The sequence below is a fragment of the Dermacentor silvarum genome, chromosome 8 (genome assembly GCF_013339745.2).
Source record: "Dermacentor silvarum isolate Dsil-2018 chromosome 8, BIME_Dsil_1.4, whole genome shotgun sequence".
In the NCBI taxonomy this organism is placed as follows: domain Eukaryota; kingdom Metazoa; phylum Arthropoda; class Arachnida; order Ixodida; family Ixodidae; genus Dermacentor; species Dermacentor silvarum.
Window position 1 is genome coordinate 33,528,945 of NC_051161.1, and position 18,755 is coordinate 33,547,699.

Below are 18,755 nucleotides of genomic sequence, written 5' to 3' on the forward strand. Positions count from 1 at the left end.
GTTCGCCAAGAAATGCTTCGCATTTAAAAAAAAGGTTCGGCCTGCCGCGTCAGGCGGGCTGCAATGGGATAGAATGTCTCGGCCGTATTTGAATTCTCGGCCGCTTGGCTGGGCCAAACGGCACTAGCTGATGGAGTTGGGACGCGTCAGCTTCAACGCGCGACTGCGTTCCGAAGCACAGTTCCTGACGAATTTTCTATGCCGATGCCCGACTTTTTTATGTCCCGTGCTGGTGCGCCGCGCTGGATGACACCGTTTTCGATGCACGCGGCAGGCCGCACCTTTTTTTTTTATCAAGCGGCCATGGGTCTACACTGTGCTCGGGCAACAAGTATTTGAGATATAGATACAAGATACTTCGATACATTCACAAATTTCTTATTATACGATTTTTATAATGTAGCAACAAACACATATGCACAAAAATGTTTGCTTGGGAAATTTCTTAACTCTGACCAACCTTGTTTCATTTCAATGAAATGTCTGTTAGTATCTCAAAATTTTTGTCTTTCTTGCTCAAAATATAATATACTCATTCCGAAACAATTTATTGGGGTTGCTTTAGCTGCTTAACATGAAAGCCCTTTATACGCTGTGTTCTCAGCGGTTTTTGCTTGTCGCTTTTTTGGTTGATGGAAGTCGCTGCTCTGCATGCCGAACAGCTAGTGGGTTGCCACCTAATTACAAGAATCACAATAAGAAGCCTCTGCAAAATGATGCAAGTACTGCTGTGGAGTTTTACCTTATCCTAAATGTATTACCCTTTGTCGAGACAGTGGAAGCGCCACCACGTGACTCTGCTCCACCAATAGGGATGCACAGACCTCATCGCCTGCCCTCGCTGGAAGGCTCTGGCGGAAAGATAAAAGAATGTCGCTGCCTTTAGTTTTATTCAGGTAGCTTAGTAACAGCAGTATCAGCTTGAGAAGCGGAGTTCAGCCAGTGTTTATAGTGTTGCAAGGCGATGTTGCGATAGCGGTATCTTGTATCTGAAGATACACAATGTATTCTTTCATTTAATCAGAAATACAGATACCTAAAGAGTATCTAATATAGTAGCTATGATACATGTATCTTCGACACTGCCCAGTACTTGTTGGAGCTGCTCAACTTTTTCGAAATCCTTTTTTTTTCTGCACCTTTCCTGTTGTTCTAGTGGCATGTTTCAATACAATTTGCGCTCAGCAAGGTGTGAACCTGTATGTATACATGCAAGTGCATAGCATTGGTTGCAGCACAGTGTGAAATGTACCCAATTCATATTACCCACTCAGATAATTCTGCTCAGGCAGAACTTTAGCTACTTAATACTGCCATGCCAGCTGTTTAGGTGTAGTAGTGATTGAGCAATGTTCTATAGACAACAGATACAAGACTGTTTCAATGCTTGTATCAGTGCAGGGCACACAGATTGGTCTAACACGCAGCCATGCTTAATTTGAACACTCCTGCATTGAAATCAATCCACAACCAGTCAGGTACTAGAAGTTCAAGCAGAAATATAGGCTTGGTGCTTTAATATCAGTTACGGTCAGCAGTATTGCAAAGTCATGTCTTAGCATGATGTTGCCACTCTACCATTGCCATTATCATATCAGCCGTGTGCCCCATGTGTATGCATGATGTGGATTGGCTAGTCGGCACTTGGCAAGGGCGATAGCAGTAGAGTGGTAACACCATGCTTGACAGTTCTGTTGTGAACTTCCTCTTCCACCCACTGCCACTCTTCTTCCTAATCCTTCCTTCCTCTTTCACTAGCTCCTACTTTCTATATGTACTTCATTTTACACTTTTTATGAAGCTTCTGTTAGTGCAAGGCTCTGTTCTGCTAAGGTAGAAAATATTTCAGCTACTCCAGTTCTCTATGTTCTACCGCAAGAAATAAGGAAATAAAATAAGAAATGAATAATAAGGGCAATGGAGATAATCACCATAAAGATAACAATGCTGCAGCGGAGAGTTTATTTGACATCTAACATCTGCTGTGCCTCTAACCTTCACACTTTGTAGTTTTCATGCACTGGTATAAGAGTCCCGCAAGAATGCAAGTGCTGGCTCCTCACAGTGCCCAAACATAAGACTTCCGAAGAACCTAGAGGGCACCCATGTTCATGGTGGGGCCGGCAGAAGCTGCTGTTCACGCAGGTGCGTCAGTGTGGCCTCCTTCGACACGTCTGGCAGATGCCATTGCCAGGGGATCTCCCCCGCGCTGCTGCAGAAGTATGTCATTAAGTCATTCCTGGTCTCTGAACCAGCTGCATCTGCATCCTCCACGTGCTTCGCCTCAAGGGGAAAATAGTGTGACTCCTTCCCGTTTGCCTCTTCGACACTTTGCCGCCAGCGACCCGGAACCACGCTGCCGACGCTGTCTTCCGTGTCTCTGTAGCCTTCCAGCTGCGGATTCAGATCAGTGAGAAAATTATGCAACATGCAGGCTGCCCTGATGACATAGTCAGCATTGGTTGGCTGCAGGTGAACAGTTCGGAGCAGCACTCTCCAACGGGCTGCTGTGAGTCCAAAGGCATTCTCTGCGCATCTCCTGCGAAAATATTGAAAATGGGGGAAGAGAAAGAAAAACATAATGCAGCATGGAATGGACTGCTGATGAAAGAGAGACAAAAATGTTAACTGAACAAAAAAACATAAATGAAAGGCAACCCCTATTGGGCTTCAAGTGGGCTGCCTAGATTAGATCTGTTGTTTTAATTTTTGGCATGTGTAACAGCATGTTGTTGTAGACAGCTTTTCAGTGGGTAGTTGTCCCTCTTGGAAACATTCAGTCCCATGGCCCAGTAAGGCAGATGTTTTGCTGACGACATGTGCACCCACCATCACTGCATGGCACTGATGTAATTGTGCACATTTACATCAAGGACAGAAATAATGGCGAGTTTGAGCTTGTTCATAGTGAAAACGTATTCACAAACATAGACAAAATAAGGTTAGGACAAGCAGGCAAAAAAGAAAAAAGAAATTCTGGGCTTTTACGTGCCAAGACCATGATGTGCTTATGAGGCACACCGGAATAATTTTGACCACCTGGGGTTATTTAATGTGCACCTAAATCAAAGTGCACAAGCATTTTCGCATTTAATCCCCATTGAAATGCGGCTGCCACAGTCAAGATTGAACCCGCTACCTCAAGCTCAGCAGCGCATCGCCATAGCCACTTAGCTGCCACATTGTCACTGACATTACTGTCCTGTTCGTGCATGCTTTCGCATATAAACTTAGTGGTACAACTGTGATCACCTGCAAAATAGAAAGAAATCATGATATAGAAAACCAAAATAAATCTGAAGATGCCAAAGCATCAGTTGGGCTATGTGGTAGTCTGTAAGGGGGAACTTCAGCTAAATCTTGAATCATGTGTGTTCTTTAACCTGCACCTTAGCTTAGTCTTAATGCGCAAAAAATTTTATGGTTCCCATTGGAATGTAACCACGGCAACCAAGAATCAAAATTGATGAGCTCATGTTCAGAAGCAGGAAGCTGTAGCCACAGAGTCAACGTGATAGGCTCATGACCAGTTTGAATATGTATTTAGGTTGCCTGATTCAATTCAACTTTGTGCAGTTGCCTTTTCAATTTAATGCTACAGGTCAGTCAAATCTAATTGTACATACATGCTTGTGCATTGAAGACACTAAACTCTAGCGTGAGGTCCGCTTGGCAAGCAGCATGTGCGCCAATTACCAGCTGACAGTATATTAAGAATATGCCACATGGACGCATGCTTAGGCTTATCCAGTGAATCATGAATGCACTTTTGTGAACACCTCTGAAGTATTACTAATGTCTTACCTCACTCGGTTCAGCCTGTAATTGAAGACTGCTCTCTCATCTTTAGCCTGTCCCGCAGGAAATGGTATCACAAGGTTCCTCCGTAGTGGACAGGCCTCATCACCGATGAAGGTGTAGGCAGCAATTTTTTCGTCAGAGCTGGGTAATGGTGCCATCAAAGGAAGGTCCAGAGAGCCACCAAGAAGCGCCTGGCCAAATTCCGAACTTTCGAAGACGTCGCTATGCTGTTGACGGCTCTCAGCATAGACATCGATGAAGATGTACTTGCAGTTGCTGTCGACTGCAGCAACCAGCACCACGGAGTCACAACCCTGAAATGTGGAATGTGGGGCTAAGCAGTAGCACTAAAACAAGACAGACAGACAGACAAATAACTTTAATGAAGGTCCTGAGAAGCTCTGTTGCCCCCTCTCAGGGAGGCGACGAAGCCGCGGGCCGCACCCACGTCGGGACGGGGAGACCAAGCTCCAGCGCCACATCGTGGGCTCTCTGGACAGCCCAAAATTGGCGTGACTGGTCGGAGCTCCGAAGAGCAGAGCTCCCCTCTGTAACGAGGGGCATCCCCAGAGCATGTGTTCCAAAGTACTACATTTTCCGCAGCTAGGGCAGTCTGGACTAAAGCAGTCTGGATTGATGTAGTGAAATAAATTCAGGTTGGGATATGATCCCGTCTGAAGCATGCGTAGTGTGACAGCTAAAGGTCTGGTTAGTGTCCCGTGTGGGGGAGGGTATAAAACAAGAAAGCAAAATTTGCATACACAGGATCCAAATTGTACCAATTTGCTCTTCCCTGGCTTGTTTACAAGCATAATCATGATCCCACATGGTGTCTGTCAAATTACGCTCTTGAAGTTCTATGAGTACAGTGGAATCTTGATGATACGAATCTCACGGGGTCACGAAAAAAATTCGTATTAGCCGAAATTCGTATCATCGAAACACAATTAAAACTAGCTAAATTAAAGAGTCGACAGGTGAACTCACTGAGGCACACGTACGTAAAAAGCAGTTACAGTATAGACCACTTATAACGTAACCGTTTATAGTGCAGAACTGACTACAACGCGGCCTTTTCCGACTCCCCTTTACCCTCCCATAGAGCTCCATGTATACGCATACCGCTTACAGTGCAGCCACGTGAGACGAAATTGCGGCTTCCACAGGAAAATCTCGCCTACAAGGGCGGTAGCGAGCATGAGGTGCGCCCACCGATGGGAGAGGAGATCAACGAATGCGATGCGGAGGAGGAGCATGAGACTTGGAGCACAAGTCCCAGGGCGATAAAGTCATCACCGTGCACCGTATGTGCGAGTGAAAGGACGCGCGCCTTCACAGAGAGCGAACGCACAGCGGAGAGCAAACGCGATGAAGGTAGCGCGGGAGGGAGGGAGTGGGGGGGGTGGCTCCTACTCTGCCAACAAATGCGTTCTTGTACTTTGCGCCTGTGCCGGCTGTCGGTGTTGTCGCGCGCACCGTATCTTGAAAGCGATCTCCACACGGCTCTGGCCTTTGTATGCGCTGTGCTTACGCCGCTCAGTTTCCGTTTAAGCGATAGACCGCACGAACCTTCGCTAACTGCGGCGGCCGCGCGTGGGGAAGCGCGGCAGCGCGGCCGCCGCAGCGAGCGAAGAGACAAAAAGAAAAGCACAAAAGCAACAAAAGCGCCACCGCTTCAAACTCTTCGTGCCCAGTCGCGGCTTCCGCGCTGTCCGGCGTCGCGTCCGCGCCTCCGCATAAAAAGAGAAAGGGAAAATGCGCGTGACTGCGTGCTGTTCTCTTTCGCGGCCGTCGGTGGGGCGGCGTTTATTCGTATCAACCGACGCGGGTCGAAAATCGATTCGTAACAACCGTTCTCTAGCACGTTGCAAAGTAATGGGGCTCGGCCGGGACCTCCGAAAAATTCATATCATCCGGAAATTCGTATTAGCCGTGATCGTATCATCGAGATTCCACTGTATACCTTTTCTTGGGAGTGGAGGCACATTCAGGAGAAACTCTAAGGTGCTTCTCTGTGTGCACACATGTGTGATTCAATTCGCTAGAGGTGATGCGATGAGAGTTCTCACATCAACAGTGGTATGTGGCCCCTGGAAAGGCAACAGGAGATCCACTATATGTGATTTATGCCAAACTACATGGTCATGTAGCATTTTTTTTATGTATAAATCAATCTTAAACTTGCATAGCATGCCTGTACGTAGTATGTCCAAACGTATGTCTCTTCGTCGTTACTCGACAAGTCAATGCTGTGACACTCGATGAGTTTCAAAGATGTGTTACCCCCAGTTTTGCCCATTTCAAGAAGTATAGCACTAAAAAAATTGTAAACAGTAGCAAATGCTCCTTGTACACATGAAAACTCTGTCAGCAAAGCCTGCAACATTATTTCTATGTCACCTGGGACGTCAGTATGCTGCATATAATGTTTGCTATTTTTTCGTTTTAAAATTATTGTATATGACATATTTTTTTTAACAACTCAGTGCACTGAATGAAGGGAACGCAGCCATTATGCTCGGAATGTTTGCAACACCCCTGGAGCACAGTTCAAGTACAGTTTTTGCCAAAACTTTGAAAACAGATGGCATGTGACCAATCTTTTACTAGCAAATCTTTTACTTCACCAGCACTTCGATTCTCTAGTGACTGAGGATGAGTTCTCACATCAACAGTGATTTGTGGTCCCTGAAAAGGCAACAGGAGACTCACTATGCATCATGGGCAAGTGGCTTCAGTCACATGCCAAACAAGCTCTAAGCTTTCAACGCACAGGTTAGCCATATGGTCACTGGATAGCACAATAAAATAGCAGTTTGTCAGGACACATAACAGCAACCAAACGTTGCAGTGCTTCCTTCTTTCAGAATGTAACGCATTTCAGTGCATTGACACAGTGCTGGTGTCATTATCACTCCTTTTCCCATTTTTGCGCTGTTGCAATTTTATAGACTCCATTAAAGCTAAATGCTGTGACCACCAAGAAACAATATCTCACAGTTGCTATCTACTCGCTGCATACAGACACTTCTTACAATGTACAACACTGTCACCGAGCTTTCATGACAACTCAGCTATCATCAAAATTTTTTCCTCACTAAGTTGATATGGACAGCCCCTCGAATATGAACCTACCACCTTCACCATAACTCGCTCCTCTCTTGCATCACGGAGTCTGGCTTGGATTCTATGTTGCCAAGGATAGAGCCAAAAGCAGGCTTCGGGGGCCAATATTTGAATAAAGACGTTTACAACACCACCGTATCCAAGTTGTCCGAAAATGGTTGCCCGCTCTCCACACAATATTATTGTGTGGAGCAGTGATGATGCAAATCAAATGCAATCATAGAGATCACAGCCACTTTTGCACTCCTCAAACTTAAGAAAGCATCTAATGTAAAATTTTTTTGACAATTCTCAAAGCTTTTCATGTTGGTGACTGCCCTCCTAGAGGCACAAGTGCTCACTTGGACAAGTCACTGTCACACAAACACCTCTTAGCGTATGACATTTACCTTGTGGTTCATGTATCCACCACCTGAATGACGTGGGGCGATGATTGTCACGTGCCTGCCACCAACGGCACCCAGACAGTTCGGAAACTGACAGCACTTCTCAAAGTCATCAGCTATTCGAGACCAGTCTTCTTTGGTTGGCACCTGCAATTATTTATGGCAAATAATTGAGACAGAAAAGCAGCCCCGAGAAAGGGGGGGAGGGTAAGCGGCATTTCTGTAAAACGTACTGTGCGCAAAAAGTACAAGCTAAACGAAAACAAAATAGAATTGCGATATGCCAAGAACAAATTTTCTGTGACTGAAATTCAATGAACGGCTTTATATAAAATTTGGTACACTTTTAAAACCTCCACGATGCGCCAAATAATTTGTTCGTAAGGCATGTTGACAGCCTACGAACACTAATGCGTGGAAGTCTAGACGACAATAAAAATACATCATAGGGAATGAATTTCTATGTGACAATTCACTTTTCTGCTATGTATAAACGCCCGACGGAGCAGTTGCAATGCATCTTACACTGTGCTGATTTAAGGAGAACTGGAATGCCGTCAAATGGTGTGCCGGATGTGCGGGTGTGCAGGTCGAACTGGCAGCCAGCACCATGACGTAAAAACTGGTTGTGCCGGTGGGAAACCGGCCAGCTGGAAACCCTAGTGGCAACGCACTTGCAGCAAATTTTTGCACAGTGAGAAAGAGCAGTTTGCTTATGTAGCAGGAGCAGCAGGCATTATGAGTAATGCCACTTTTTTCTTTTTACCAATGAAAGGTTGTACCCGCCCATTCAACTGTATGTTCAAGTATCACAAAGTCTGGAAACAATACAGGGATTCACAGGAAATGTAGCTTCTATACTCCGCATCACCAACTTCGTGCAGAGCAGCAAGGATAGGGCTCCTGTTATCCAATGAATAACAAGAGCCAGCAGTCTGTTCCAGAGAAGGCAAGAGCTAGGGCTGACCCATTGTGCACCACTAATGCTTCATACTTGACTTAAAGCACAAAAAACATATAAACTAATCTACAATAAATGTATCTACTAATCCTTACATCGCGTGGAGGGCAATTAAAAGTGGACAATAGAGGAGACCTTTCTCTAGTTCTCTTTCCTGGCTGGCTGATGCAACCCATAACTTTCACTGTGCTGCACGTAGTTATTGAGATGGTGTACACAAGACTAATATATGACAGAGAGAGAGAGAGAATGATAAATGAAAAATGTAGGGTATAACCAGGACTGAGCTCGGCAGGCTACCCTGCACTGGGGGAAGGGGAAAGACGAGAAGATTGATAAAAAGAATGAGAAAGTCCAGTGTCGATTTCACCGACGTAGTGTAATTCTCAGCACTGTATCACAGATGGCCGCTCAGTCCAGTTGCCTTCAGAAATTGCAGCATCACTTATGTGGCCTTCTGCGGCTGTGATATGCAAGACTATGGTAGCGTAATCTTGTCCAACGAGAAAAGTCTTCCGTCTAGTTGGTTTAGAGCAGCATGTATGGCAAGCCTTTCATTTTCAAAGGACGAGCAGTAGCACAAAAGGTACTCTACAGTTTCTTCGTGACGTGCAAGCGCTTATATTAAGGAAGACTCTATCACTTGTACTGTTGTCACTTCAACTGCAAGCCTGCATAATAGCAACCCAAGAGAAACATGAACATTAGTATCCGAAACACTCTTTAAAGCACCTCAAAATTTTAGCCATCTCAGGTCTGTTAGAGACGAGGTGTAATGGAAGTCCTAATAACATATTCGTCACATTCATCTTTGTATTTCAGGTGTTGAATACAATATGGCCGTCACAAGTTAGCTGTAAGATAACTCAGATTGTGGTACTCCAGAAATTCACAGGCAGGAGTGCTAAAGCCTCCTGCACGAGCTAAATATATTTGCCATAGGAAGACGAATGCTTTCGGCATTTCATGTGTGCAAGTCGCCAAACTGTTAGCAGCATATGTAATGCCGACCATATAGCTTCATATAATATGCGCATGTGCGATTGGCGATCACTTTCAGTGTTACTTGCCTTCATAAAACGGTGCTTCAGTTGCGTCCAGATCGCCCGGCAGGTGTCGTGAATGCTTTTCCGTGCAGTTTCGATGCCCACTAGATAAGCATTGGCGACGTCTCTGATGTCCTTGCCTGAGGCTAAGTAACTGGGAAAAAATGCGTGGAATCTTCGTAAATTAAAACGTTTTTCGGTCCTTGCTATGTGCAGCTAAATAATGTTGCTGTTACCACTAAGTTTATACTTCGCGCATGTGCACTGTCTTGAACACAGTGGCAATCATCTCTGGAGATTGGACAAGTACATGACAATGGCATTTGAATACTTGGCTTGCACATGTGAATCTCACCAACCTCAACGTTATCGCGAGTCGCTCTCCTGGTTCCAGGGGCTCCCTGACGACATGTTGCCGCGTCAGGTCGTCCTCCACAAAGGAAAGCAGAATGTCGAATAGCCGCGGTGTCATGCGATACAATTTGAAGAACAGATCGTAATCTCCGTCACGAAGTCGGCGCATCTGCAATGTAAAGAACACAACTGTCAACAGTCAGAAAAAGCATATTCACATAATCTGCCTCCGCCTAAGGGTATTTTAATTAATTTCTAACGTGGCGATGCGCAAGGCCACAATGATATTCACTGCGGTGTAGTAGAGACTCCTTTGTTTGCGTTCCAGAAACATGGGCTTGACCCAAACACGCCGCCTCTGTTGTTGCTGCAGTTCCCTTAGCTTCATTAAAAGGAGGAGCTTCTTCTTTAATAGCAGCAGCCTCCTCCTGTCCATGGGCAATCGTGCGGCGTGCGGAACAACGCAAGCAGTTCAAACTGTGCACAAAAGCGAAGTGTTGCAGGACGTGATCACTTGCGTATTGCTAAAGTATTGCACTGCAGCAGACGAGAACGGAAACTATTGCTGGCGATGCTGCTGCCAACTTTCAATTGCGTAGTGTTATGTAGGCTTGCTCAACTCTGGCTCAAGTCTACCTAACCAAGCATAAATATGTGATATTTCAAGCTATTTAAAGTTTATTTTAAAAAAAGTTTCGCATAAACGTGTTTTTTTTTTTTGTAACGATTGTGCGTGCCAGAGTAGCCAGAGTTGTCACGTGGCCATCACTGGCTGGCATGAACGACGCTACTGTAGTCTAGTAACGTTGGGTATGAAATTGCGTTTGTGGTAGCTTTCGGTAGATGGCAGCATGGGTAGCATGGGCACAAGCGCGCCAATTTTAGTACAGTTTGGGCCGCTCGGGCTGCGGTAAGGGTTCCGGAGGTAGTTCTGTGAGAGCACTGGCTAAGTGTTCTTATAGTGACCGCCCTTTAGTTACCTTATAATCGATTCAAACCTGGTATAATTAAACTACCTGTTGTAACAGTGGTGTAAAATATCGTCATTGTATCATAAATGCGTGGCAATAACCCCATAGGAGGAGCTCGTAAGGCATAACCAATGCAGATACTGCCGACTGTCAATGACCCATGATGCAAAACCACCCATTTACGCCCCTTTCTTGCATGGTGAATTTAGGTGTACTGCTGCACCGTTAATTTGTCGCATGCCAACCATTGCTGATTGATATGGTCGTGGTCCTATATTTGCGGCTTGCACCACGGTGCACAAAGTAACATCATTGGCAGCACGCAAAGTATTCTACCGTGCGCCTCAACTACTTGCTTTCTTGCTTCTTCCCTTTGTTTCTCTAGTAAATCTTCCACCGTGCAGGTTAGCCACCGTACTTGACCTTTGCCGTGGCTAATCTTCCTGCTTTTGTTGAATTATTTTCAGCCTACACGTCTTCGTTATGGCGTCCCAGAACTATGCACACGAATTCGCACTGGTCTCTGCCAAATACAGCGGATCGCCTTCCCTTTGGCGGAATCTAAAATAGAATAAGGAGGAAGTACCCCTTCTTCTACAAGTTGAAACAAGCCAGTGGTGATGTGTTGCTTCCCAGCCGTATTTTCCTGGGCCAGGGAGAGGGCGATTGCCTTTATTTTTTGTTTGTTCCCCTCTCTCTCTCTCTCTCAGCGCATCGTGGAAAGCGCGGGAGAAGTCCCAGACAGGAGCCTCCAAGGTCATGACCTTTCTCCGCTGTTCCCGCACGGCGACCGCTCACAGCTGTGTGGCTATTGGAGCCCTACCTCCCCACATCTTTGCATAAAGTCACATGAGAAAGAGTCGAAAACGCTGCAAAAATCCCCGTAGTGGAACACCTCGGGCATCGAAGCGAGGGTACCCTCAGTAACCGTGCAGCAGGAACGTAGCTGGCTGCGGGTTATTTTGGTGTCGGAACCTCACCCTAAATTTTGATAGCCTCGATGAGAAAACTTGTGTAACGCGCACAAGAATACCCTAAATAACGTTTCATCTGTAACTCGCAAAAAAGTTGCGATTTGCTCTGACAACTTTGTAATCACGATTTGTTCACCAAATTATGAGCTCCTGGGGTTTGTTAAATACATACGTCCAAGCCGTTTAAGGACAACTGCATTGGATTCATACCGAAGAACCAAATGTACCATAGGTGCCGCGTAATGACATCTATTATAAGGTGGATGATTAAATCGTATGTATTCTTGCATTTGTATAAAAAACAGATTAACACTAATATTTTCGGCAATCGCTAGATTTCGAATTGTTCTCTTGATCTGTTGTTAACTTGTACACATTCAATATGCGTGATGCAACTGTTGTGTCAAGTTGTGTAAAATATGTCCTCCTTACGTCGATGTTCTGATTCGAGCTGTTTGCTTTGCGCTCTGCACATTGTCACTACCGCCGGGGCTTCGGTCTTTGTGTCATCTTTGTCAGTCTCAAAGGACAGATAAGTGCTTGCACGAGCCGCATTATATCCGTTATCCGCGGCGCTGCACAAAACTAGCAAGGCAGAGTGTAATCTTCGGTCTCCCCTGCTCCCAATTCCCGCGCATGGTAAAAACACCTTTTCTCCCCCGCTACTCCGTTCGTTTCCCTCGCCTTCTTTCCTTTTTACGGTAGTTCCTTTCACCCATACTCACGACCGCTCGCCGCGGTGCTCGGGTCTTAGGAAAGGGGCGGGGGGGGGGGGGGGGAGGTCACGGATTGGCCATTTGTTTCCTTTGCGTCGGCCAGCCGCAGCTGCGGAAACCGTGATGGTGAGGGAAGATCATATGCGGGTTGCCCAGGCGTGAAAGACGCGGCTTCGGGTTGCACCGACGGGGACACTGGGGGGGGGTATCGGTCTAGAGGGTTAGGGGCTCGAACGATGAAAGGAGAAAGTAAAAGGAAGCGTCTGCCGCGTCTTGTGTGTTTCCTTTTCCTTGTGACCTCCATCGCTTCCCCCGCTTTTTAGCCAGTGGTGGGGAGTTCTCTAACTGTGCCGTGGCTGCCTCCATTGCCCTCGCTCTTCAGTTTGGTGTTTGCTTTCGCGTTGGCTTCGTTCTTGTTCCCAGTGGGGTAGCCCGTGTGAGTCATTTCTTCGCGTCGCGCCGAGAGAAGACGCGAGGGAGCAAAGTATGTGCAAGGCAGAGTGCATCTCTCGTACAAGAAAGGGGATCAATTGTGTCCCTCTCTTTCCTTCCTTTTCAACTAGCTCTGCGGGGCCCCGCGCCAGTGTCCGTAAATACAAATAACCGTGGCGCCGTTATCGGTGCACCTGGTCTGGTTTTGCGCGGTGAGTCAGCTGTGATCTTTTCACGAGTCTGCCTTCGTCGTCGTCGCAGAGAGCGAACGTGTCTGGACGTGTTTGTGGCACGAACAGACCTGACTTGGATTGCCCGCTGTCTTGATGAATCCTCGTTGTATAGCGGCTGTTACAGCAGTTCGTGCTGTTTGTTACGACGTGACGGCCCTCTTAATATTGCATGTGTTTGCATTTCGCAAGTATTGCATACCGTTACTTAAGTACGGTAAGCTGATCACTTGACGCGCACGTGGGCACTGGGTTGGATATGTTGGAAGTAGGCGGGGAATTACTGAGCCGTACTCTACTGCAGAATATAGCGCCAACCTTTCCCTTTCTCATAAAGAACCACTTCTCTAGTTCGAACCTCATTTCAAAGCCATTCTGATTCAGGTTTCCTGTTACGTTATAGCGTTCTTTATTATTATTATTATTATTATTATTATTATTAGTAGTAGTAGTAGTAGTAGTAGTAGTAGTAGTAGTAGTAGTAGTAGTAGTAGTAGCAGCAGTAGTATTTTATACCGACAGGTACGAAGTGAGATTTATGAACTTTCATTCCGCTTCTTATGAAAGAGGTCATCACCGGTGGCTATCTCCCTTTTGTCCCATTACTGAGATTGCCTCGAAGGACGATACCCATTGGCCTTGGTCTTACATGGTGATTAACTAGGCTTCTTTTGGATCAGGTTCAAGAATGAGTGTGGTTCAATTACTACGTAGAAGAGACATTAACAATAGTCGAACAAGGGATATGTCTCAGGCTGGAGCCAACGTTTCTGGGAGGGCAGCTGTCTTAAGAGCAGAAGTTACTGCCCAGTTACCGGGCAAAATCATTCAAGACGAGACCCCTTGTCGAGACGTTGGCTTCAGCTCGATCGAGACGTTTATAAGTTCGACAGAGGCTATTTGGTATGGCATGATGGTGTAAGTTGTGCTGGGTCGGTATTTTGTAGCGATGCGTTTCCGGTGCTAATGCCTTTTCGCGCTTTGTCAGTGGTCAGAGCGACGGTCCGCTCGCGTTATCAACGGGGTCAGCCGGCCGTGAGCGGTGGATGATAAGACTAGTACAGAATAAGTCATAAGGCATCGCTACAATATACCGACCCTGCTTAGGTGATGCACACCGGGAAACTGACACGTTAACACGAAACATACTACCTGTGTAAAGGTCTGTGCACGTTACACACATCAAAAGTACGTCGAGTCAGACTAAGGCATCCCTTGTTTTAGCAATGTTGGGATCTCCATCACCCTGTGAACCTATGTCTTGTACAGATAGAGGACAGTATGTTACGAAAGCAGAGCAGATAATTTATGTTAATCAGGAAGGTCGCATACAGAATGGAACCGATCGACTGACTTGTAGCTTGATCTGCGTCCTGCATGATGTCTTTGACGGAGGGGGCACTATAAATAATAAGTGCAATAATTATAGTTCTGAAACAAACAGCCCTTTGGCAACTGACCGAACGTATATATATATATATATATATATATATATATATAGAGAGAGAGAGAGAGCAACTGACTTAGCAGCTATATTGGAACACTGCCCACGCATCCGCCTAGCACGAGCCACACGACAACGCGGATCTGTGTTTTTATTTTCTTAATTTATTGTTTTTAGCAGTGTTTTCTAAGAGAGTTAAACAGCTGCACTTCAAAAGGTTACGCCTTGTTTGGTGGAGACCTTTCGCTACAGAAAAATGTACCATTATTTTGGAGGCAATGCCGTTTTCCGACGGGAGCGCGAAATGTGGCACTCTTAGACGCGCATAACGCCCCTGTAGGAGGAATGCCGCAGGGCCACAACTTTGATGTAAGGGAGTGCTAATCATGATGATTACGAGTGTTGCTGTTCGACAAAAGTACGTACCCCAAATGGCGTAATATGGAAGAGTAGTGTCACGCCGAAATCTGACACCAGGCGCACTTCTCTCTCCCTCTCTCATTAACTTTCCGTCTGCGTGCCCCACTCCACATGCGCGCGCCAGCGAAGCCCGCCCGGCCAAGGGAACACGGCGTGTCACGTAACGTAATAGCTGGCGACCTCCTCCCTCTCCTATTTTCGTAATGCTCTTCTGCGTACAGAAACACAGAATGACCCCTGGTCTCTTCCAAGCGATTCGAACAAATGACCTTCTCTCTCACTCCCAACTCCGGCTCTGCATGCCCTTTCCCCTATATCGAGTGGAAAACCGAATGCAGCGTGCGTTACCGCATCCACTGCCTACCGGGGAAAGGGTGAGGGGGGGGGGGGCAGGCAGTATATTACGATCGAGACATCGCCATCAGAGCCCGGTCCCCCAACTGTGCCACGTACGGCAACTGATGGCATCTAAATTGAAACAGCGCGCACGGACCTCACTGGCGCAGGTAGGGATGTAAAGGGACAGAAGCTCGGGGGAGGGATGGCTATAGGTCTTTGCGCCATCACCGGAAACAGCCTTTGTCCACAGAACTCATGCACGGAAAGAGAGAGAGGGGGGGAGAGGGGTTGTGCGTAGCGGCCGCTGGGGCGTGGGGTAGGAAGAGAGGCGCGGGGGGAGGTCATCTAATAGAGCAGAGAGATGAGAGCGGTGCCTCGCTGTTGGGTCGAAGTATAGAAGCGTGTTGTCGTCGTCGTCGCCATCCATAAACAGGTTTCCACTGCAGCGAAGATGCGACCCCCCCCCCCCCCCCTCTCTATATAGCCTTGCTCTCCAGGCTGCTTTTTGCTCTACTGTATTTCTTTTCTTTTTCATTCTCATTCCCGCCACTTCGGCCATTCGCTGCTCCCTGCATCGCTGCCGGCGCCCGGTAGTTGTTATTACGTGCTGGTCGGTCGGCGTGCGTATGTGTACGAGTTCGCGTCGAGTGAGGGGGATTATATATGATGGGACCTCTGATCGGCCGTCGCTCCTTTTTTTCTTTTTCTTTTGTTTCTTTCCTTGCTTTTTTTTTTTTCCTGGCTGAACACTTACAGTGTGCGCGTGCGCGTGTGCGCTGTCTGAATCGAAGACAAGAGCTGCAATAAATATAAGACAAATAGTAAGGAAGGGAAGAGCAGAGCGCCACGAAGAGGTGGAGGCAGAGGACGAGATGAAAGCTCCAGAAAGGGAGTCGCGCTTATATACCGTGGAGTAAAAGAGAGTATCAGGAAACTCCGTGGCGAAAATGCTTGAAAAATGGGGAGGAAGTGAGGAACACGCGTAGTAATGGATTCGGTGTTCTGGCGATAGCGTTAACGCTGAGGGGACGATTGTCCGCGGCGCGGACCGGACCGCTGGAGATAAAACGTTTGCTCTGGTTCACCTAGCTGTGGCTCATGCATAAACTTTGCGCGGTGGCTGTGTCGCATCCGTGGAAGTTACATGCATAAACTATGAGGCACGACGAAGCTATATATAGTTTAGGCCGATCAAAAGACTTGTTGAATAGATTCGTGCGGCTCGTGCTGGCCCCGCTCGTATTTCACTCGTGTGCTCGTCTTCCAGTTGTTTATTCAACCCAAGCACAATTCTCTTCCTATCAACGGTATAAGGCTTTTTGGTATAAGGTATTCGTGGTCTTTTGCGCTTCTTGATAGAAATTTCTTCAGCGAAATATCAGTTTTCTTTTCTGTGTATGTTTTATTTGTTTGTTTTTGTTTGTTTTTGCTAGGGGACGCTTCGCTGAATCTGTATAGCTTGAATAAACTTTTATGTATAAAAGAAGTTTAAAGGGATATCTATTGTTTCGCAAGGAGACTAAAGGACGGGTATCGTTTCATAGATACTTTACCAGCTAACTCTACCGAATGACACTGAGATTAAAAAAGAAGTAGAAAGAAAAGAAAGCGCTTACGGCCTCACGAAAACATCTGTGGGATGTTTCTCACCTGATACTGTATAGCGTCGATTAGAAGGTAACTATTGGGCATGTTGACAAGCATACCATTCATGTGTTTCCGATGACCTAACATTTGAGGAGCTTCTTCTTTAAACAACGAAATTAAATCCGAGATTAAAACACCACCTTAAACCTCGTGCGCGCACGCCGGATCCAACAAGTGTTGCTTGTTGCGGATATCTTTTGTGATAGGCATCCTTTCCACAACTTAAGGTTATCACCATCAGAGTAGGGCAAGTTGCCGGACGAATAGATGGTTGGCATCCATCCATCCATCCATCCATCCATCCATCCATCCATCCATCCATCCATCCATCCATCCATCCATCCATCCATCCATCCATCCATCCATCCATCTGAATTATTTCAATTAATTCAACTAATTTATTCATTAACACCAATGCTTATTTATTCAGGTACAACTATTGTTAGTATACTGTGTTCATCTTTCGGATATACTGCATCGACCGACGATTACGATGTCAGCGCGGGTGTCCATTGGAGGCATGGCTGCGCGCCCCGCCAATCCATCTTCCGGAGGCGCCAGCTCAAAGGGCGAAGGAAGCTTCACTTCAACGTCACCTTTGTTCGGTTCGCCGGCATTTCTGTCTTCGCTCTTTTCCGTGCCACTTAAGGCCGCGCGTGCGTTCGACGCGCTTTTTCGCACACGCGTCCGCGCACCACCCGCCTTGTGCAGAGTGCACGGGTTTCGAATGTGGAGCAGACGAGCGCATGAGATAAAAGAGGGGCGGGAAAAAGGCCGACGTCAACGCTGCGCCGTGGTGCTTGTATGGAAAGAACTTGCTGGACCGGCGAGAATCGGTTGAGATCCTCTGCGTCGCCTACAGGGTGTACGCGCACGTGTACATGCATGCATGCATATACGTCTCTGCCTTGCGAACGGGGGTCAGTGCATCGCCGCAGCCTGCATCGAGTCAGTAAGCTTGTAGGGTAAATTGAACATTCTGCTAACCTAATTACTTCCATTTTGCTTCGGAGTGATATGTATCGTAACAGAGTACCGCTTTGGTGAAGGCACTACCGTGTTTTACGTGACGTTTGACGTGGGGCATGTTCGTTGCTACCGGCTCGATATATATACTTTCTTGAAATGCTTGCCGCCAATAAATAACTTGTGCATGCAATTCGAGCGGGTGATTCAATCCTATTTATGAAGAAATGTAGCATGACTGACTTTATAGTATTCAAATATTTAGTTACTCTGTAATTATGATGACTCATCATAAAATGCACAGAGAGTCATTCTAACACCTTGACTTGCTTTCAGTGGAGTCTCAAGAACCCTGGCATAAATTTATGTATGTTTCACACATGTATCGACAGTCGCGATCATAATTTGTGTCTGAAGGGGATAAGGTCGTACGTTTTTTCCTTGCTGATCAAAGTAAACAGCAAAAAAGAAAGGAAGAAACGCTCCAAACTGAAAGGCACTGGTCTGAGTGTAGGAACAGCGACCTCTTTGAGAATCGCAGAAGCAGACATCTCGCGTCATTTTATACGTTGCAATGCGCGAGCAAACGCGAAGGAAACGTTCCTCGGCATGGCCGACAGCACCAAGACAGATGAAATGTGACGACGAAGCGAAGCGGGAAGTTATAACCCGCCATACGTTGTAGCACAATAGACTTTTGATGCGACCTTCTTCGCGCGACCGAATCTATCTTCTGACTGTAGACACAGTTGAATGCACAGAACGTATACATGCGACGTGATGTGGACACACCCGTCAGATAACGGGAGCGGTTGAGTTTGGCTTTATATATGTATATGTGTTTGTCACTCGCGCCTGATCTGTATACTTATAGCGTCTGCCGCCGCTTGCACTTATATAGCGTGCTTCAAGTTCGTCGCAAGACACGTAAATTCATCGAAG

At 46.5% G+C, this 18,755-nt stretch overlaps 1 protein-coding gene across 1 annotated transcript; it reads right to left on the bottom strand.

Moving 5' to 3' along the window:
- Positions 1-1,438: 1,438 nt before the first annotated feature.
- On the bottom strand, positions 1,439-10,216 carry LOC119460999 (uncharacterized). Its single transcript, XM_037722167.2, has 6 exons — positions 9,967-10,216; positions 9,680-9,843; positions 9,345-9,474; positions 7,317-7,460; positions 3,805-4,115; positions 1,439-2,539 (listed from the first exon to the last, which is right to left on the bottom strand). The coding sequence occupies exons 1-6, from the start codon at positions 10,108-10,110 to the stop codon at positions 2,110-2,112; spliced, it is 1,323 nt and encodes a 440-aa protein (XP_037578095.1). The 5' UTR covers positions 10,111-10,216; the 3' UTR covers positions 1,439-2,109.
- Between the last annotated feature and the right edge of the window lie 8,539 nt (positions 10,217-18,755).

Excerpts from the sequence above, each read along its gene's own strand:
- LOC119460999 (XM_037722167.2), bottom strand. The coding sequence starts at position 10,110 with ATGGACAGGAGGAGGCTGCTGCTATTAAAGAAGAAGCTCCTCCTTTTA. Across the intron at positions 7,461-9,344 it reads TGAAGCACCGTTTTATGAAG|GTGCCAACCAAAGAAGACTG; the intron begins GCAAGTAACACT and ends AAATAATTGCAG. Across the intron at positions 2,540-3,804 it reads TACAGGCTGAACCGAGTGAG|GAGATGCGCAGAGAATGCCT; the intron begins GTAAGACATTAG and ends ATATTTTCGCAG.